General features: G+C 51.5%; 1 protein-coding gene across 1 annotated transcript in view; it reads left to right on the plus strand.

The window, feature by feature from the left end:
• Positions 1 to 1,228: 1,228 nt before the first annotated feature.
• Positions 1,229 to 21,760, plus strand: part of LOC132828268 (trichohyalin-like) — a 109,656-nt gene continuing 89,124 nt past the window's right edge. Inside the window, exons 1-4 of the mRNA XM_060845243.1 lie at positions 1,229 to 1,357; positions 15,042 to 15,297; positions 16,172 to 16,283; positions 20,579 to 20,750. Coding sequence (XP_060701226.1) covers positions 15,067 to 15,297; positions 16,172 to 16,283; positions 20,579 to 20,750 — 515 coding nt within the window. The 5' untranslated portion in view covers positions 1,229 to 1,357; positions 15,042 to 15,066. The remainder of the gene's footprint in view (positions 1,358 to 15,041; positions 15,298 to 16,171; positions 16,284 to 20,578; positions 20,751 to 21,760) is intronic.

The following is a 21,760-nucleotide window of genomic DNA, read 5'->3' on the forward strand; positions in this document are numbered from 1 at the left end:
TGGCTCAGTGGTTAGCACTGCACCCTCGCAGTACCAGGATCCCAGGTTCGATTCCAGCCTCAGGCGACTGTCTGTGTGGAGTTTGCACATTCTCCCCGTGTCTGTGTGGGTTTCCTCCGGGTGCTCCGGTTTCCTCCCACAGTCCAAAGATGTGCAGGTCAGGGTGAATTGGCCATGCTAAATTGCCCATAGTGTTAGGTGCATTAGTCAGAGGGAAATGGGTCTGCGTGGGCTACTCTTCAGAGGGTCGGTGAGGACTGGTTGGGCCGAAGGGCCTGTTCCACACAGTAGGGGATCTAATCTAATAAAAAAAATTCACTGCATCTTTCTCCAGACGTCCCTTCCAAAGGCACATTCCAGAAGGAGCTGTCTGACAGTCTCTACTCCCCCCCTCCCCAGAGCAGCGGGTGGTGGCATAGACCGACTGGGCGTACATGAAGGATCTGTCGGGCACTGCCAGCCTCACCACCAACCGAGCGATGTCTTGGTGCTTGTTGGAAAGTTCTGGTGATGGGGCATTCTGCCAAATGGCTTTGACAGTCTGCCCAGGGAACAACCCGACAGGGTCCATCTTTCCCACAGGCTCTTGGGGGGGTGCTCCGTGCTAACCACTTCCTGATGGACTCGTGGTCATAAGGATTTGTCTTTGCAAATTTCTCCATGAGGAACAGGTGATACGGAACAGTCCAACTACGGCAGTGAGGCCCGGGCGCATCCTTCACAACCACCAGGGTCGGGTAGATCCTCTCCTGAAGAAGGGCTCATGCCCGAGACGTCGATTCTCCTGCTCCTTGGATGCTGCCTGACCTGCTGCGCTTTTCCAGCAACACATTTTCAGCTCTGATACTCCAGCATCTGCAGTCCTCACTTTCTCCTCCCCTGGTAGTTACATACTCAGGGTCTACGCACAGCCTCACACAAAGGTGGCCATCAGGATAAGGGTGGCGTTAGGTATGCTCATCACCCCCCCATCCCCCCACCAACTTACCCAAAGCTTTGTACATGGTGGTCCCCGCAGAAGTTAACAATCTTTGACTCTGAGGGAACCATCAGTCACCATTGTAACCAGAGCAGATCCAAAGGTCTGACTGATAATGGATTGCGAGCACATCAAATCCCTTCCCCCGCCTTCTTTCGCAGGAAGTGACACTTGTCGTGGTTATTGCTTCAGCTCAACTTGATATAATCAACGGAAAGACTGAAGCAAGACATGACTCGATCGGTTTTTTCACAGCACATGGTACAAAGAGAGCAGACCGAACCCAGTCTCCAACAAGACCCGCAGCAAATGGGAGCACCATCCATCAGACAGTCACTTTAACACATCACCTCAGGGAGCCACGGAACTACGGTCTCAGTAAGCGCTCATTTCAATTCGTTCCTGACTCTCTCTGGGAGTGTGTATGGGTGTGCATGTGCATATTAATTGTATACATTTGTGCTTGCTAGATGTGTAGCAGAGTGTGTGTGGTATGGAGAACATGCAGCGAATGTGTGAACATTGTGTGGTGGCTGGGGGCAGGTAGAGCACTGTTTAATGAGCAAACGTTCACCAACATCTTTCTGCCGGTAACCCAGCTCATGTTAGATCTTCCTCACCCACCAGCCCGGGGCTCGCACAGCTACTTTCAAATCAGGTCCAACATTATCTCGATTCAAAATTCCATCAGAATTTTCAGTTCTCCAACATCATCTCTGAAAACCTCTTCCAACCCTCATAACTCTCCCTATCTCTGTACCCTCCTCCATCTCCCACCCCTCCCTTTCTCTGTACCCTCCTCCATCTCCCACCCCTCCCTATCTCTGTACCCTCCTCCATCTCCCACCCCTCTCTATCTCTGTAACCTCCTCCAGCTCCCACCCCTCCCTGTCTCTGTAACTTACTCCAGCTTCCACCCCTCCCTATCTCTGTAACCCCCTCCAGCTCCCATCCCTCCCTATCTCTGTAACCTCCTCCAACACCCACCCCTCCCTATCTCTGTAACCTCCTCCATCTCCCACCCCTCCCTATCTCTGTAACCTCCTCCATCTCCCACCCCTCCCTATCTCTGTAACCTCCTCCATCTCCCACCCCTCCCTACCTCTGTACCCTCTTCCATCCCCCACCCCTCTCTATCTCTGTAACCTCCTCCAGCTCCCACCCCTCCCTGTCTCTGTAACTTACTCCAGCTTCCACCCCTCCCTATCTCTGTAACCTCCTCCAATGCCATCCCTCCCTATCTCTGTAACCCCCTCCAGCTCCCATCCCTCCCTATCTCTGTAACCTCCGCCAGCTCCCGTCCCTCCCTATCTCTGCAACCTACTCCAGCCCCTATACCACTCCCTTTCGCTGTAACCTCCTCCAGCATCTACATTCCCTCCTATCTCTGTAACCTCCTCAGTCCCTACATCCCTCCCTATCTCTGTAACCCCCCGTCTCTGCAACCCCCTTTAATGTTCAGAACCCTCCCTATCCCCGAACCCTCCTCCAACATACAGAACCCTCCCTATCCCTGAACCCTCCTCCAACATACAGAACCCTCCCTATCCCTGAACCCTCCTCCAACATACAGAACCCTCCCTATCCCCGAACCCTCCTCCAACATACAGAACCCTCCCTATCCCTGAACCCTCCTCCAACATACAGAACCCTCCCTATCCCTGAACCCTCCTCCAACATACAGAACCCTCCCTATCCCCGAACCCTCCTCCAACATACAGAACCCTCCCTATCCCTGAACCCTCCTCCAACATACAGAACCCTCCCTATCCCCGAACCCTCCTCCAGGCCCTGCAAACTTTCCTATATCTGGCCTTCAGCTTAAAAACCATTCCCCAATTTCTAAGCCCTCCCTGTCTCAGCAATTTCCTCCAACTCTACAAAATCTCCTGCCTCTGCAATCCCCTCAGTTCCATAATCCTCCCTATGTTTGTAACCTCCACATCAACAGCCCTCCTTATCTCTGTGCTCTTCACAAGCATTCCTTACTATTTCTGTAGCCTCCTCCACTCCATTCCATGTCTCCTGTCCCTGTAACCTCCTCTGGCCCTGCAATCCTTCCTTTCTCTGTAGCCTGCACCAACTGTTACAACTCTCCCTGTCTCCATAACCTACTCCACCCCAGCAACATCCCACAGTCCGGCTGATGTGGCCTTTTGTATTTCACTATATAACTGTCTGCGTCCAAACCCCGCAATTCCCTCCACAAACCTCTCCAGCTCTCTCCTCTGTCTCTCTCTCCTCTCAAATCAACAACTTTGACCAGGTTTTTGGTCACATATCTGAACATCACCCTTTCAGAATCGAAGTTTACTTGTTCATGTGGGGTTCTTTAAGTGTATTAAAGGGAAAAGAATAACTAGAGACAGTGTAGGGCCCTCAAGGACCAAAGTGGACATATCTGTGTAGAACCGCAGGAGATGGATGAGGTTCTCAATAAATATTTCTCCTCTGTGTTTACCACGGAGAAAAACATGAAGACTTAGGAACTTGGGGAAGTTAGTGGTGATATCTTAGGGACAGTCCATCTCACAGTAGAGGAGCTGTTGGATGTATTAGAATGTCTGAAGGTGGATAAATCTCCTGGCCCTGACAAGAACACTGCAACAGGCTAGAGAAGGAATTGAAGGGGCCCTGGCTGATATCTTTGCATCATCGTTAGCCATGGGTGAGGTCCTGGAAGACGGGAGGGCAGCGAATGTTCTGCCCTTATTCAGGAAGGGCTGCAAAGAAAAACCTGGGAACTCTAGACCAGTAAGCTCAACCTCTCAATGGTGGGTGAGTTACTTGAGATGATCCTGAAAGATAAGATCTACATGCATCTGGAAAGACAGGGTTTGATTAGGAATAATCAGTGTGGCTTTGTGCGTGGGAGATCCTGCCTCACAAATTTGTTAGAGCTCTTTGATGAGGTGACCAGGAAGGTAGATGAGGGCAAGGCGGTAGACATAGTCTATATGGATTTCAGTAAGGCCTTTGATAAGGATCCACATGGTAGGCTGCTGTGCAAGGTTAGATCCCATGGAATCTAGGGGGATCTGGCAAATTGGATGCACAATTGGCTTGAAGGTAGGAAGCAGAGGGTAATAGTGGAAGGATGCTTGTCAGACTGGAGGCCTGTGGGTAGTGGAGTGCCTTAGGGCTCAGTGCTGGGTCCATTACTGTTTGTTATCAATATCAATGATTTGGATGAGAATGTGCAAGGCATGATTAGTAAGTTTGCAGATGACACTAAAATAGGCAGTATCGTAGACAGTGAGGAAGGTTATCAGAAATTGCAGTAGGACCTTGATTAGCTGGGGAAGTGGGCCCAGAAATGGTGAATGGAGTTTAATATAGAGTGTGAGGTCTTGTATATTGGAAAGTCAAATCAAGGTAGGAGTTTCATGGTGAATAATAGGCCCTTCAAGAGTCTAGTGGAAGAGGGATCACAGGTGCATGGTTCTCTGAAGTTGGAGTCACGGGAAGAAAGGGCAGTGAAGGCGGCTTTGGCACACTGGCCTTCATCAGTCAGGGCACTGAATATAGAAGTTGGGAAGTTATGTTGTAGTTGTACAGGACATTGGTGAGGTCGCATTTACAGTATTGTGTTCAGTTTTGGTCACCTTGTTATAGGAAGGATGTTATAAAATGGAAAGAGTGCAGAAGAAATGTATATGGTTGTTGCCAGGACTCAATGATCTGAGTTCTAGGGAGAGGTTGGACAAGCTAGGACTTTTTTCTTTAAAAGGTGCAAAAGATCATGAGAGGCATGGATAGGGTAAATGCACTTAGCCTTTTTTCCAGGGTTGGGGTCTCAAGGAGTAGAGGCCATCAGTTTAAGGTTTGGGCGGGGGGGGGGGGGGGGGGGGGGGGGGGGTGGTGTGGAGAATAAAAGGGAACCTGAGGGGCAACATTTTTACACAGAGGGTACTATGCATATGGAATGAGCTGCCAGCAGAAGTGGTTGAGGGAGGTACACTTAAATTTAAAAGGCATTTGGATAATGGATAGGAATAGTTTAGAAGGATATGGGGCAAGTGCAGGGAAATGGGGTTAGTGTGGATGGACGTTTCGGTCAGCACAGACCAGATTGGGCCAAAGGGCCTGTCTCTGTGCTGTAAGACTCCCGTGCCTCCTGTGAAATGCCTTTGTACATTTTACTAAACCAAAGGTCATTCTTATTTTATTCACCAGACGTCAGCAGCTTATGTCCATTGTCCATCCCTAAATGCCCTTGAGATGTTAGTGAGAAACTGCCTTCTTGAATGACAGCAGTCCGTGTGGTGTTGGGACTGGCACTGTGGTAGGGAAAGGGGCTGCCAGCATTTTCACCCAACAATAACCAAAGAACACTGATATATTTCCGAGTCAGGATGGTGAGAGGCTTGGAGCTGATGGTATTCCCATGTACCTTAGACTTAGACTTAGACTTACAGTGTGGAAACAGGCCCTTCGGCCCAACAAGTCCACACCGACCCGCCGAAGCGCAACCCACCCATACCCCTAACCTAACACTACGGGCAATTTAGCATGGCCAATTCACCTGACCCGCACATCTTTGGACTGTGGGAGGAAACCGGAGTACCCGGACGAAACCCACGCAGACACGGGGAGAACGTGCACACTCCACACAGTCAGTCGCCTGAGGCGGGAATTGAACCCGGGTCTCAGGCGCTGTGAGGCAGCAGTGCTAACCACTGTGCCACCGTGCCGCCCACCGTACGTGCTGCCCTTGTCCCAGATGGAAGTGGTCATTAGTTTGGAAGGTGTTGTCTGAGGATCTTTGGTGAATTTGTGTGGAGCACCTTGTCGATAGTACACACTGCTGCTACTGTTGGTGGTGGAGGGAGGGGATGTTTGTGGATGTGGTGCCAGTCAAGTGGGCTGCTCTGTCCTGGATGGTGTCGAGCTTCTTGAGTGTTGTTGGAGCTGCCCCCATCCAGGGCAAGTGGGGAGTGTTCCATCACACTCCTGCCTTGTGTCTTTAAGGGAATTAAACATTACAGGATGCAGAACCTCTGACCTGCTCTTGTAGTTAATGTAAAAATCGACTCTATGCTTTTCAGAGATCAAACTGCATTGTGACCGTCATTATTTCATGGTATATACAACAGCTCATTGAACGGAAAACAATTTACAAATCTTTAGCTGTTTCCTATGTCAGTTCTGGCAGCCAGTCTTCCACCTGACTGATACAACCCGAATGAACCATATAGTCTATCCCAATGCTCCTGAGAAGGAATCACAAGTTCACACCTCAGTGTAGACTGGGGAGACAGGTGGCAGAATCAGCGAGACGGTTAGTTCCTGAGTCACAAAGCCATCGAGACTCTCTGGCCTTGCAGGAACAACATACAATGGGACCCTAGACCTGGACAGCAAGGTTACATGGCACATGGCATCCATGGAAAGGAATGACGTAACACCTCGGGTGACTCTGAAAGCTAGTGCTTCCAAATAAATCTGTTGAACTATAACCGGGTGCTGTGTGAATTTTAACTTTGTCCACCCCAGCTCCTCCATATCATGGAAAGGAATGACATGGAGGGCTGGGGGGTGGGGTGGGCAACCTTCTTACACAGATAGTGATCTGTGCGTGGAATGAACTTCCAGAGGAAGTGATGGGTGTGATTACAGCTGCAATGTTTAAAAGACATTTGAGTAAGCACGGAAACAAGAAATGTTTGGAGGGATATGGGCCAAGTACAGGCAGGTGGGACAGTTGAGTTTGGAATTATGGTCATCTCGGACTGGTTGGACTGAGAAATCCGATTCCACGCTGTACGAACGCTTTTGAGCTCTGTTAGTAAATGAGCGTTTCACAGCCACTACTGCTGGACCTTTATGATATTAACAAGTGATACTGTTTTGTCATTGCTATATCGAGAGAAAAATACAAATCAATTGGAGAAAAATGTCCATCCATGCTAACCCTATTTCCCAGCCCTGGCCTGTATCCTTCTAAACCTTTCCTATCCATGTATCAGGATTGGTGAGAAAAATGTCTTTGTGAAGACGCATGGTCGCAAGATTACACAGCCCCGTGGTACTGTCCTGTCCGATGCACAGTCCCACATCAGAGCACAGCCTCCTCCCTGAAGAGACATTTCAGAAAGAGGGTTTGTCCGTATTCATAGCAGAGGGTCGATGGATGAAGGCAGTGACAAGAACTGGAATTTAATACCAGGAGAGTGACACAAAGAAACAAGTCTGGGAACCTGCTAAAATCACAATTTTGTCTCTAATGTTATCAGTGACGTGACAGCAGTGAGTTGGCTGTTATCTTCAGCGGTCTGACAAGTGAGGTTCTGCCCCTGGTTGTGAGAACAAATAAAAATCTCAAGGCAAGTGCCCAAAATGTGTCGAACAACTGGATGTTGGAAGACCAAGGGAGATTGGCTGAGCACAGAAACATGCAACCACCCTCCGCACTTCCATCACGTGCCAGTAGATCAGAAACACGTGAAACACATGTGATCCCAATATCGTCAAACCATTTCTAAAATGTGCTCGATATCAAGGTGCTGAACGGTACTGTAGCAAATCTGTGTGAATGATGATGTTGGTATTATTGGGATAACCGATGGCACTGACAGGTACCAACGTTGGGGCATATTGTTTGCGAAGTCAGAGGTGATCAGAATAATTGAAAAGGATTACAGCGTGAAGTGTTGTAATTCTGCTCATTAATTTGTAATGATACAAATTTATATAGTGTTGGACATAGCTTGTAATGTTATCAAATAAATAAATACTCAAAAACCAACATTAATTATTTTGTATTATTGGTTTCGATTTTTAATACTCTGTGAAGTCTTTTTTTGTGGCTGACGTCGTGTAAGCAGGTTAATGTTGCAAAATGTTTGCCTTGTAAAAACCATCCCATGAGTTTTGACTCAAACATTAGACTCAAAGCGAGAGTATTTACAGTATAGACATGGTGAATGGCTGCTGTATGTTCCCGGTTAATGGGAACCCCAGGAGATTGACAGTCAGTTCTGGCAGCCACTGAATATCAAGGGAAGCTGATGCGAAGGTTATTAATCGGCGATGGTCACTGTGGGACATGAGAGCAAATTGTCACAAAGTGACCAGGGGTTGACTGCTGTCCATGCAGTACCCTCTACTTCAGTACCCGCTAAAGTGTTGGCAAGTGGTGGGATGCCCAGTGCTGCTGTCAGCTTCAGATGGACCAGATCGCAGGCTTGGGAGGTTCTGTTGAAGAAGCCTGAATGGGGTCAGATACAGAGTAAAGCTCCCTCTACACTGTCCCCATCAAACATGCCCAGGACAGGGACAGCACGGGGTTAGATACAGAGTAAATCTCCTTCTACACTGTCCTCATCACACACTCCCAGGACAGGGACAGCACATGGTTAGATACAGAGTAAAGCTCCCTCTATACTGTCCCCATCAAACATGCCCAGGACAAGGACAGCACGGGGTTAGATACAGAGTAAATCTCCCTCTACACTGTCCCCATCACACACTCCCAGGACAGGGACAGCACATGGTTAGATACAGAGTAAAGCTCCCTCTATACTGTCCCCATCATACACTCCCAGGACAAGGACAGCACGGGGTTAGATACAGAGTAAAGCTCCCTCTACACTGTCCTCATCACACACTCCCAGGACGGGGATAGCACGGGGTTAGATACAGAGTAAAGCTCTCTCTACACTGTCCCCATCAAACACTCCCAGGACAGGGACAGCACAGGATTAGATACAGAGTAAAGCTCCCTCTACACTGTCCCCCCAGGGACAGGGTCATTGTCAGTTGGAGATCATTAAGAGCTGGTCATTGCCTATTGTGAACCTTCTGTGCGCCCTCTGGCGGAGGGGACTAACTGATGCTCATTTCGAGGGAATGTTGTGCTTTCGCTCACACTGTTTTCACTGAGAGGGGAGCCCTCAATCTGAGGTCAGCCGTTGAAATCTTTGAAGTTGCACTGCTACTTCCTCAAGGTGCTGTGTGTCAGATTGTCTATTGTCCCATAAACAGCTAATTTCCTGTTCCTGATACCAAAATGCAAGCCAACATTTCCCTTTCAACTACTCACCTTGGTTAGTTGAGATATGACCCAGGTTTACATGATTAGGGCAAGTTGTATGTGGGCTCTCTGTGTAGGCCAGGCATCAGTGGGCATCCTTATAATGAGAACATGAGAAACAGGAGCAGGAGTAGGCCATTCGGTCCAACCAGCCCGTTCCATCATTCAGTCCAATAATGGCTGATCTGACATTCCTCACAACCATAAAACCAACAACTGCGGATGCTGGCCGTCTGAAAGAAAATCAGAAATTGCTGGAAAAACTCAGCAGGTCTGGCGGCATCTGCGGAGAGAAAATCAGAACCAATGTTTTGGGTTCAGTGACCCTTCTTCAGAACTGATGGCAACTAGGAAGAGGTTGGTATATTAGATTAGATTACTTACAGTGTGGAAACAGGCCCTTCGGCCCAACAAGTCCACACTGACCCGCCGAAGCGCAACCTACCCAGACCCCTACACTTACCCCTTCACCTAACACTACGGGCAATTTAGCATGGCCAATTCACCTGACCCGCACATCTCTGGACTGTGGGAGGAAACCGGAGCACCCGGAGGAAACCCACGCAGACACGGGGAGAACGTGCAAACTCCACACAGTCAGTTGCCCGAGGCGGGAATTGAACACGGGTCCCTGGCGCTGTGATGAAGATAAGTGCTGAAGATGTGGAAGGGGGCAGGAATAAATGCTAGTGTGGAATTGGAGCCTAGACACAGAGACAGACAAAGGATTGGGTAAAGGTCAGTCTGGGCTATGAGTAGCTGCTCATGGGGACAATTAGCGGCTGACAATGGGTCGTGTGTGCTAACTGCCCATCTAATGGCAAGGCCTGGTGTGTGGGGGGATGGGGTAAGGACATGTGAGGAAGAGCCCTAAAATAATTGAACTCGACATTGAGCCCAAAGAGCCCCAAGTGGACAATGAGGCCCTGTCCTTTCAGCTTGCGCTGAGCTATACTGGAGCACTGCAGCAACCCTGAGACAGAGGTGTTGGCCAGGGAACAGGGAGGGGTGTTGAAGCCGCAGGCAGCTGAAAACTCAGGGTTATATCTGTGGATAGGACGCAGATGTTCTGTGAAGTCTATGCACTGTCCCCCCAGCGTAGAGGAGACCACACTGTGAGCAGCAGTAGACTCGATTGTGAGAAGTGCAGGTAAAGTGCAGCTTCACCTGGAAGGTCTTTATGGGACCTTGGATACTGAGGAAGGGGGAGGTAAACGGCCAGGTCTTTACAGGGGAAGGTGCTGTGGGGCTGTGGGGGTGGGGTGCGGGGGGTGCTGGCAGTGGGAGGAAGAGTGGGCCAAGGTGTTCCGGTGGGAATGCAGAAGGTGGATAAGAGAGGGAATATGTGCTGGAGGTGAATGATCCTCTGGGTGTGGATGTTGAAAGGATGGTAGGTGAGGACAAGGGAGAGAAGAAACTGTGGGAGATGGCTCAGAGACAGCTGAAGGCCCTGTCACCCATGCTGCAGTTTCTCTCCATTTCAGTAATATTTGTTCTTGTGTTCTCCGTTCCGAAATGAACAGCTTCACATTTTCCCGCATGGGAACGTTTCCCATTTGTGAATGTTTTGGCCCATTTACTGAAGCATTGATCTTTTCCTGCCAACTGCTTGTATCCCTCTCACAACCTGCTTTCCCACCTACTTTTCGGTCATCTGCAAATTTGACTACGGTACATTCACTTCCTTCCTCAAAGTCATTGATATGTTTTGGAAACAGCATTGATCCCTGTGGAACCCAGGTAACCAATCTGAAAAAGAACGCCTTATCCCACTCTCTGTTTCCTGCCCATGAGCCAATTCTTTATCCAACTTGAAGGGACTGTGCGCTGTTACAACCCAGCCTGAGTTCCTTTCACTGTCTCACTCTTACAGTGGCCTAACACATTTGATGTTCAAAAGGAAGTGACATTGCAATTATCTTTACTTGCATTATATGCATATCAGATCATGTAGCTCAGTCACAGAAACAAACCAGCCAGTCTCATTAAATAACAAAATACTAAAAATAAAGTACTTTAGCAAAGATGCAACTATTATTTACTAAAAGTTTCAAATGTACAAATGAATTCAAATTGGGGCTCAGTGGTTAGCACTAATCGCTGATGACTAAACTCAGTGATCTCGGACTTAGCCCCACTCTCTGCAACTGGATCCTCAGTTTCCTGACCCACAGGCCACAATCTGTGAAGATTGAGGACAATGTTTCATCATCACTAGCACTCAACACTGGAGCCCCCAGGGGTACGTACTCAGCCCCCAACTGTATCACTGTATACCCATAATGCGTCGTCAAATACCAGACTAATGCTAATTACAAGTTTGCTGATGACAACGCCATAGTTGATCGAATCTCAGATGGTGATGAAACCGACTACAGATGTGAGGTGGAAGACTTGGAAAAATGGTGCAGTGAAAACAACTCGCTCTCAATGCTGGCAAAACCAAGGAACTCATTATTGACTTTCATTGGAATGTTACTCATGCCCACCTATACAGAGGTGGAACGAGTGGAGAGTGTCAAGCTCCTGGGAATGGTCATCAACAACAAGCTTTCTTGGACTCTTCATGTGGACGCAAAGGCCCAACACTGTGTCTCTTCTTCCTCAGGCAGCTGAGGAAATTTGGCGTGATGGCAAATACCCTTGCCAACTTTTATAGGTGCGCTATCAAGAGCATTCTGTCTGGATGTATCACTACCTGGTATGGCAACTGTACCATTCAAGATCAAAGATGGTTACAGAGAGTGGTGAACTCGGCCCGGGCAATCACAAAGGCAAACCTCCCATCTACAGAATCCATCTACCAGGCCCACTGTCAAGGAAAGGCTGCCAGCATTCTCAAAGATCCATCCCACCCTGGCAATGTTTTTCTACAACCTCTACCATCGGGGTGAAGGTACAGAAGCCTGAACACATGCACCAGCTGGTTTCGAAACAGTTTCTACCCTACTGTTGTTAGAATACTGAATGGACTCACAAACTCTAAGCATTCACCTGTACCTGTGCTTTTGTTTTTGCCGCTGTTCACCTATTATTTACTTATCTATGCTATTTGACTCTGTGATCTGCCTGTATTGCTCACAAAACAAAGCTTTGCACTGTGCCTCGGTACACGTGACAATAAATTCAATTCAATTCAATTCAATTCGATTCAGTGTTACCTCACAGCACCTGGGGCCTGGGTTTGATTCCAGCCTCGGGTGACTGTGTGGTGTTTATAAATTCTCATTGTGTCTGCATGGGTTTCCTTTGGTTTCTGGGTTTCCTCCCACAATCCAAAGATGTGCAGGTTAGGTGATTTGGCTGTGCTAAATTGTTCAGAGTTCAGAGATGTGTAGGTTTGGTACATTGTTCAGGGGTTAAATGTAGGGGAATGGGTCTCAGTGCGTTACTCTTCAGAGAGTCGGTGTGGACTGGTTGGGCCGATGGGATTTGATGATAAATACCATTCTGTAATATGTTTCTCCTGCAGCAGCTCTTCTCTAAACCTGACTTTGAAACTTACGATACACCTACTAACTGGATCCCGTGTCCTCTACCTGAAACTGGTGTAGACTCAGCAACTGGACTCAAACAGCTCGTGCTTTTTCAGAAACTCCACTTTTGCTGTCGCTGACACCAGTGTACGTGTCTTTGAAAAGTGTTCTTCACAAAAATTCAATCAATGTGTATCTTGTGTTCTGGACCAGATCAAAGCCCCTCAAAACACATCAAGGAGACAGTCTGTTATCTTACTCAAAGGCAGCTGGGTGGCACGCTGGCTCAGTGGTTAGCACAGCTGCCTCACAGCACCAGGATCCCAGCTTCGATTCCAGCCTTGGGCTACTGTCTGTGTGGAGTTTGCACATTCTCCCCGTGTCTGTGTGGGTTTCCTCCCACAGTCCAAAGATGTGCAGGTCAGGTGAATCGGCCATGCTAAATTGCCTGTAGTGTTAGGTTCGTTAGTCAGAGGGAAATGGGACTGGGTGGGTTACTCTTCGGAGGGTCGGTGAGGACTGGTTGGGCCGAAGGGCCTGTTTACACACTGTAGGGAATCGAATCTAAAAAAAGGTGTGTTCCAGATGTGATTTGATTGGTCAAACTACCCTGCTATAAGCAAATGCAAGCTGTATTCTTACAGCACTGTTAAATACCATACAGAAGAAAAGAATTGGCATAATTTTAACTTTATCAAAATACGTAAAACATATATTATTTAACCACAACTCAAAGATCGTTCCAGTATAACAACATTCCATAAACACACCCTTGGCAAAGGCAAATTCAGAAAAAACAGGTTTCTCTCACTTGCTATCTCCTCCTGTCCAGGAGAAGGGACACTGACAGAATTAATCTCGCAGCAGAGAGAGAGAGAGAGAGAGTTCAAGCTTTTGTAGCAGCAGCAGCAAGAGAGAACTGTATCTAGCAGCTTCAACCACAATAACCTCAAATTCAACAACTGAAAGCAAAACTAAAACCCAGGATTTGCATGAGCTTGACTCCACCTATGCATTTTTAAAAATCTATTTAATAAAACAACCCAAAAGCTGCTTTCTATGGGGCAGACGCATCGTCATCAAGTTTACAAGGGGATAGACAAGTTCCTCTTAATGGCACCTTGTCACACCAGCCAGTTATAGTATGAACTAAAGTTTGAGATTCATGTCTTTATAACAGTGTCAACCCTGCATTTCAAAAATTACAGAAAATCCCTGTATTACCTTGAGCATAGAATATTAAGGGGTTACCTAATCGACTTGTTCAAGCTGATTGAAGGATTTAATAAAATAAATGCAGAGGAGCTGTTCCTGTGCTGTCTGGAATCTAGAACAAGAGATTATAAACCTACAACACCAGCCAAACCCTTCAGAGTTGATTTAGTAGGAAGCAGTTTTCCAGGGACAGCAGACATTTGTAACAGAGCTGGTGAGGCTGCTGTTACAGCCACAAATGTTAGAAAGATGCACAAAGTAAGATCCCACAGATGGTAATATCATTATCAATCTGTTCTGGCTTGCTGACTAACGTGGGGGGGGGGGGGGGGGGGGGGGGGGGGGGATGCGAGTGAACACACCAGAGGAAATCCTCTGGCTTTTCTTGGAAATAATCGCTTCCATCCACCTGAGGGGAAACGGGGGGCTTTGGGTTAATATTCTATCGGGGAGACAGTACATCTGACAGTCGGTAAAAACAAGGACAGCAGATACTGGAAACCAGAGTCTAGGTCAGAGTGGTGCTGGAAAAGCACAGCGGGTCAGGCAGCATCCGAGGAGCAGGAAAATCAATGTTTTAGGCAAAAGCCCTTCATCAGGAATACAGCTGTTTGCGTGTGTATGTGTGTGAGTGCGTGTGTGAGTGTGTGGCTGTGTGTGTGTGTTAGTGTGCATGTTTGCGAGTGTGTGTGTGCTTGTGTGTGTAGTTATGTGTCCGTGTATGAGTGTCTGTGTGCGTGTGTGAAAATGTCTTTGTGTCTGTGTGAATGTGTGAGTGTGAAAGTGCCTTCGTGTCTGTGTGTGCGTGTGTGTATGATTGTGAGAGCATGTGTGTGTGTGTGTGCGAGTGTGTCTCTGTGTGTGTGAGCATGTGTGTGTGTGTATGCGTGTGTCTCTGTGTGTGTGTGAGAGTGTGTCGCTGTGTGTGTGAGAGTGTGTGTGTGTGCGAGTGTGTCTCTGTGTGTGTGTGAGCACATGTGTGTGTGTGCATGTGTGAGAGTGTGTCTCTGTGTGTGTGTGAGAGTGTGTGTGTGTGCGAGTGTGTCTCTGTGTGTGTGTGAGCACGTGTGTGTGTGTGTGTGTGTGAGTGTGTCTGTGTGTGTGTGTGTGTGTGTGTGTGTATGAGGGTCTCGACAGTGCGGTGGGTGCAGTTTGTGATTTGAGGGATGGGGAGGTGGGGGATGAGATGAGGGGGGGAGGGGTGGGGGCAGTTGGTGATCCCGGCTTCAGGGTGATGGTTGCCTGCTTGCACTGAAGGATCTATTTCCATGTTGTGTGACTTTATGAATCTATCGATCAACTCAAACCAGCCTCTGCCTGTGTCTCTCCCTCTTAGCCCCCACTAGGACTGAGCAGCCGTGATGGACGAGCGGACAGAACCCACCCCCAGTGTCCCGAAAGGGGTGACCTCCCGGCAGGGCCGGAGGACGGCGAGACGGCGGCGAGGTCTACAGAACCCCCAAGATTCACCACAACTGGGACAAGAGGCCAGCTGGAGTTCCGGGGAACGCCTCATTGTGGAGAAGGTGCATGAGTTTTTCCAGGAATGCGGTGGAACTGAGAGGGGCTTCATCACTCGAGATGACATGAAGGTGAGAGAAGCTCTCATTGGTCCATCTCCTCCAGCACTAACACCCATTTCAATAAGCCTGGGCCTGGATGTCACTGAAGCCTGGCCAATACCAACACTTAAACCACCACCATCGACATGATGACACATACTGGATTCAATCAGCAGGTTGACCAATGATAAGACGGTTCCTGTCTCCAGGTTCTCTCACCTTTACTGATCAGGTTAATCATCCCACACGTTCAACGTGGCTAACACTACCACAATGCCCCGCATCTCCTCTTACAGAGATGAGGGGGTGGGCGGGGGGAGCTGAGGTGTGGGGTACAGAGGTGAGAGGGGTAGGGATGGGGGAGAAGAGGTGAGGGGTGTAAGGGTGAGGGAGGGGAAATGTGAGGTGAAGGGGGAGGTAGGTGAGGGTTGAGAGGTGCCACGTGATTGCAGATTTTGAACAGTGACATTGACATGACCTTTTACCTCAACGGAGACAGCTCATTGCTGACAAACTGCACATTGGGAGGTGAGTGAACCTTTGTGGATCTATCTTAGTGGGTAGCACGGTGGCTCAGTGGTTAGCACTGCTGCCTCACAGCGCCTGAGACCCGGGTTCAATTCCCACCTCAGGCGACTGACTGTGTGGAGTCTGCACGTTCTCCCCGTGTCTGCGTGGGTTTCCTCCGGGTGCTCCGGTTTCCTCCCACAGTCCAAAAATGTGCGGGTCAGGTGAATTGGCCATGCTAAATTGCCTGCAGTGTTAGGTAAGGGGTAAATGTAGGGGTATGGGTGGGTTGCACTTTGGTGTGGACTTGTTGGGCCGAAGGGCCTGGTTCCACACTGTAAGTAATCGAATCTAGTCTGTGAATTTAACTTCCTTCTGTTAATTTTTCTTTGCTCAGAAACTGCAGGACAAATTTGCTTTCAGTCCTGAGGAGTTAGAGATGGTGTTCAACAAACTGGATGTGAATCAGAGCGGCCAACTCACTCCCGAGAAGCTGACCAAGGGCCTGAGTAAGTTCACCATGTCCCCTCTGAGGGAATAGTCATTGGGGAACACTGAGACGACAGAGAGCCAGGCCCGGGCACACCCCAGGGTGTGACTCTCTCGGTCATCTCCCCTGCAGACACACACACACACTAGTGTGGTCACACAGAGGAGAGACCTTTTACACACCTGCTCGTGGTATACAGCGTCCCGTGAACTGAGGAGAGACCTTTCGGCAGCTCTCATGGCCAGTCTCGGCTCTGACCCCTCTGTGTGGGAACAGTTATAACTTACCTGCTGGGACTCCTTCAAGTTCACAGGTAAACTCCAGGAGTAGGCTTCTGCTGTTCATCACATCCCTGGCTGAACCAGGTCCTTTTTCTAATACGGTCCAGTTTTAGATGCTAATATTTTGTGTTAATAAAGGGTCAAGCTGCCATTCAGCCCATCGACAAATCCCCACTGTGCTGTTATTGTACAAAGGCATTTATCAGTTTGAGGTCTCTGATTAAAGCTGGCTCCAGCCCAAACCAGCCGTTCACCCACAGGGCACCTCACCATCCAGCCCCCACCTATACCCCACGGAGACCCATCCACCCTCATCCTCACCCACAGCCTCCCCCCACTGCAACCCAACCCCCGGGGGAAAATCCCGGGGTGGGGAGGTGGGGGGGGGAAGGGTGGAGTAGAGAGGGGAGTGTGAATGGGAGAGTGAGCGGGAAACGAGGGGAAGTTGAACGGGATGGTGAGGGTGTGATCAGGGAGGGGCTCAGTGAGGGTGACCAGGCAAGGCAATCATTAAGTAAGGAAAGGGGGAGGGAGGGGGCAGTGAGTGGGGGAGGGGGAATAAGGAGTGTGTGGGGTAGTGAGGCAGTGAGTGGGGGAGGGGGACAGTGAGTGAGGGAGGGGGAATAAACAGTGTGTGGGGGAGGGGGCAGTGAGTCGGGGAGGGGACAGTGAGTGAGGGAGGGGGACAGTGAGCGGGGGAGGGGACAGTGAGTGAGGGAGGGGGAATAAACAGTGAGTGGGGGAGGGGGACAGTGAGTGGGGGAGGGGCCAGTGAGTGGGGGAGGGGGAATAAGCAGTGTGTAGGGGAGGGGGACAGTGAGTGGGGGAGGGGGAATAAGCAGTGTGTAGGGGAGGGGGACAGGGAGTGGGGGAGGAGACATGTGTGGTAAAGGGGACAGTGAGTGGGGGAGGGGGCAGGGATTGAGGGAGGGGACAGTGAGTGGGGGAGGGGGCAGGGATTGAGGGAGGGGACAGTGAGTGGGGGAGGGGGCAGGGATTGAGGAAGGGGACAGTGAGTGGGGGAGGGGACAGTGAGTGGGGGAGGGGTACAGGGAGTGGGGGAGGGGACAGTGAGTGGGGGAGGGGACAGTGAGTCGGGGAGGGGGCAGTGATTGAGGGAGGGGACAGTGAGTGGGGGAGGGGGAAAGTGAGTGGGGGAGGGGACAGTGAGTGGGTGAGGGGGAAAGTGAGTGGGGGAGGGGTCAGTGAGTGGGTGAGGGGGACAGTGAGTGGGGGAGGGGGTGGTGAGTGGGGTAGGGGGAATAAACAGTGTGTGGGGGAGGGGGACAGTGAGTGGGGGAGGTGGCAGTGAGTGGGGGAGGGGTCAGTGAGTGGGGGAGGGGTGCTGTGAGTGGGGGAGGGAACAGTGTGGGGGGGAGGGATGTTGTGAATGGGGGAGGGGACAGTGAGTGAGTGAGGGGTCAATGAGTGGGGTAGGGGGAATGGGCAGTGGGTGGGGAAGGGGGACAGTGAGTGAGGGGGGCAGTGAGTGGGGGAGGGGGACAGTGAGTGGGGGAGGGGACAGTGAGTGGGGGAGGGGGACAGTGAGGGAGGGAGGGGGAATAAACAGTGTGTGGGGGAGGGGACAGTGAGTGGGGGAGGGGACAGTGGGTGGGGGAGGGGGACAGTGAGTGAGGAAGGGGACAGTGAGTGGGGGAGAGGGACAGTGAGTGAGGGAGGGGGAATAAACAGTGTGTGGTAAAGGGGACAGTGAATGGGGGAGGGGGCAATGAGTGAGGGAGGGGACAGTGAGTGGGGGAGGGGGCAGTGAGTGGGTGAGGGGGACAGTGAGTGGGGGAGGGGACAGTGAGTGGGGGAGGGGGACAGGGAGTGGGGGAGGGGACAGTGAGTGGGGGAGGGGGACAGGGAGTGGGGGAGGGGTCAGTGAAGTGGGAGAGGGGAAATAAGCAGTGTGTGGGGGAGGGGACAGTGAGTGGGGGAGGGGTCAGTGAGTGGGGGAGGGGTCAGTGAGTGGGGGAGGGGGACAGGGAGTGGGGGAGGGGACAGTGAGTGGGGGAGGGGGACAGTGAGTGAGGGAGGGGGACAGTGAGTGAGGGAGGGGGAATAAACAGTGTGTGGTAAAGGGGACAGTGAATGGGGGAGGGGGCAATGAGTGAGGGAGGGGACAGTGAGTGGGGGAGGGGGCAGTGAGTGGGTGAGGGGGACAGTGAGTGGGGGAGGGGACAGTGAGTGGGGGAGGGGGACAGGGAGTGGGGGAGGGGACAGTGAGTGGGGGAGGGGGACAGGGAGTGGGGGAGGGGTCAGTGAAGTGGGAGAGGGGAAATAAGCAGTGTGTGGGGGAGGGGACAGTGAGTGGGGGAGGGGTCAGTGAGTGGGGGAGGGGTCAGTGAGTGGGGGAGGGGGACAGGGAGTGGGGGAGGGGACAGTGAGTGGGGGAGGGGGACAGTGAGTGGGGGAGGGGACAGTGAGTGGTGGAGGATGACAGGGAATGGGGAGGGGGAAAGTGAGTGGTGGAGGGGGACAGTGAGTGGGGGAGGGGTCAGTGAGTGGGGGAGGGGTCAGTGAGTGGGGGAGGGGTGCTGTGTGTGGGGGAGAGGATAATGAGTGGGGGAGGGAACAGTGTGTGGGGGAGGGGACAGTGAGGGGGGGAGGGGACAGTGAGTGGTGGAGGGGACCGGGAGTGGGGGAGGGGGAAAGTGAGTGGGGGAGGGGGACAGTGAGTGGGGGAGGGGTGCTGTGTGTGGGGGAGAGGATAGTGAGTGGGGGAGGGAACAGTTTGTGGGGGAGGGGTCAGTGAGTGGGGGAGGGGTGCTGTGTGTGGGGGAGAGGATAGTGAGTGGGGGAGGGAACGGTGTGTGAGGGAGGGTTGTTGTGAGTGGGGGAGAGGATAGTGTGTGGGGGAGGGAACAGTGTGTGGTGGAGGGGTCAGTGAGTGGGGGAGGGGTCAGTGAGTGGGGGAGGGGTGCTGTGAGTGGGGGAGGGGTCAGTGAGTGGGGGAGGGGTGCTGTGTGTGGGGGAGGGGTCAGTGAGTGGGAGAGGGGTCAGTGAGTGGGGAGGGGTCAATGAGTAGGGGAGGGGTGCTGTGTGTGGGGGAGGGGTCAGTGAGTGGGGAAGGGGTCAGTGAGTGGGGGAGGGGTGCTGTGAGTGGTGGAGAGGATAGTGTGTGGGGGAGGGAACAGTGTGTGGGGGAGGGGTGTTGTGAGTGGGGGAGGGGACAGTGAGTGAGTGAGGGGTCAATGAGTGGGATAGGGGGAATGGGCAGTGGGTGGGGAAGGGGGACAGTGAGTGAGGGGGGCAGTGAGTGGGGGAGGGGACCGTGAGTGGGGAGGGAGCAGTGAGTGAGCGAGGGGTCAATGAGTAGGGTAGGGGAATGGGCAGTGAGTGAGGGAGGGGGCACTGAATGGGGGAGGGGGACAGTGAGTGGGGGAGGGGACAGTGAGTGGGGGAGGGGGAATAAGCAGTGTGTGGGGGAGGGGGACAGTGAGTGAGGGAGGGGGTCAAAGAGTGGGGTAGGTGGAATGGGCAGTGGGTGGGGGAGGGGGCAGTGAGTGAGGGAGGGGGCAGTGAGTGAGGGAGGGGGTCAATGAGTGGGGGAGGTGGAATGGGCAGTGTGTGGGGGAGGGGGCAGTGAGTGAGGGAGGGGGCAGTGAGTGAGAGGTGCCAATGATCCAAGGAGGGGGTCAGGCAGTGAGGTGGGGCAGGTTTGTGCCCTAAGGAGTTCGAGGTGGGTATAATGTGGACTCCATGTTGAATGGGCAGTGCACAGAGCCCTGTGTATTGGCACCTCCCTCTGTTCCTCCAAGTGTGTGGTCTGTGAATGACTGAAGGGAATGGTTCCAGTTCAATGACACTGTTCCTCACTGACTGTCGCCCAGCTCAGGCTCTGAGAGACGTGAGGAGTTTCTGTTTCTGTTTCAAGGGGGTATCTCTCCAGTACCTGGTCTTTATAATCCAGACACAGTCACCTGGAGCCAATGCTCAAGCTGGGACTAGGCCTGACCCCTTTCTCTGGGTGAGGAGTTTGATGTCAGATCTTTGAACTAAACATTGACTCTCTGGGCTCCAATCTCAGGCCACTTTCTAACAGATCAGAAGTTGGGCGCAGGCAGCTCAGAGCGACAGAACCTTCCAGAATCTTTGTATCAATCCCCGAGCCTGCAGCAGCAGGTCGAAGTGGAAGATGAGGAAAAGCAACTGTTTGCTGCACTGATGGAGAGACTGGGAGCCAGGACAATCTTCCCAGAGTAAGTGGATGGTGTGGCTCTCTCACAGGAGTCTGTCACTTGTTTTTTTAGGAAAAGTGTGTGTGTGTGTCAGAGATAGAAGGCGTCAAACTGCAGAGGCTTCCTGCGTTTCACAACCACACGCTGCTCAACACTTCCCTCTTTTCCTGAAGGCAGGTCCAACCCACTGAACCATGAGCCAACCTCCTTCAAGCTGCTCATTGGAAGGCTCACAGGCAAAATACAGACAGGAGGACAGTATTCAGCCTATTGTGTTTACCCCAGTTCAATAAATGAGTATCAGTACCCTGATGAAGGGCTTTTGCCCGAAGCATCGGTTTTCCTGCTTCTCAGATGCTGCCTGACCTGCTGTGCTTTTCCAGCACCATTCTGATCTAAACTCTGGTTTCCAGCATCTGCAGTCCTCACATTTGCCTCATTACCCAGAGTATATCATCTATTGCATCCGCTGCACCCGATGTGGCCTCCTCTACATTGGGGAGACGGGCCGCTTACTTGCGGAACGCTTCAGGGAACACCTCAGGGACGCCCGGACCAACCAACCCAACCCAACCACCTCGTGGCTCAACACTAACTCTCCCTCCCACTCCACCGAGGACATGCAGGTCCTTGGACTCCTCCACCGGCAAAACATAACAACATGACGGTTGGAGGAGGAGCGCCTCATCTTCCGCCTGGGAACCCTCCAACCACAAGGGATGAACTCAGATTTCTCCAGTTTCCTCATTTCCCCTCCCCCCACCTTGTCTCAGTCGGTTCCCTCAACTCAGCACCGCCCTCCTAACCTGCAATCTTCTTCCTGACCTCTCCGCCCCCATCCCCACTCCGGCCTATCACCTCACCTTGACCTCCTTCCACCTATCACATCTCCATCGCCCCTCCCCCCTACCTTTTATCTTAGCCTGCCTGGCACACTCTCCTCATTCCTGATGAAGGGCTTATGCCCGAAACGTCGAATTTCCTGTTCCTTGGATGCTGCCTGACCTGCTGCGCTTTAACCAGCAACACAT

This window comes from Hemiscyllium ocellatum, chromosome 26 (assembly GCF_020745735.1).
Source record: "Hemiscyllium ocellatum isolate sHemOce1 chromosome 26, sHemOce1.pat.X.cur, whole genome shotgun sequence".
Taxonomy (NCBI): Eukaryota; Metazoa; Chordata; class Chondrichthyes; order Orectolobiformes; family Hemiscylliidae; genus Hemiscyllium; species Hemiscyllium ocellatum.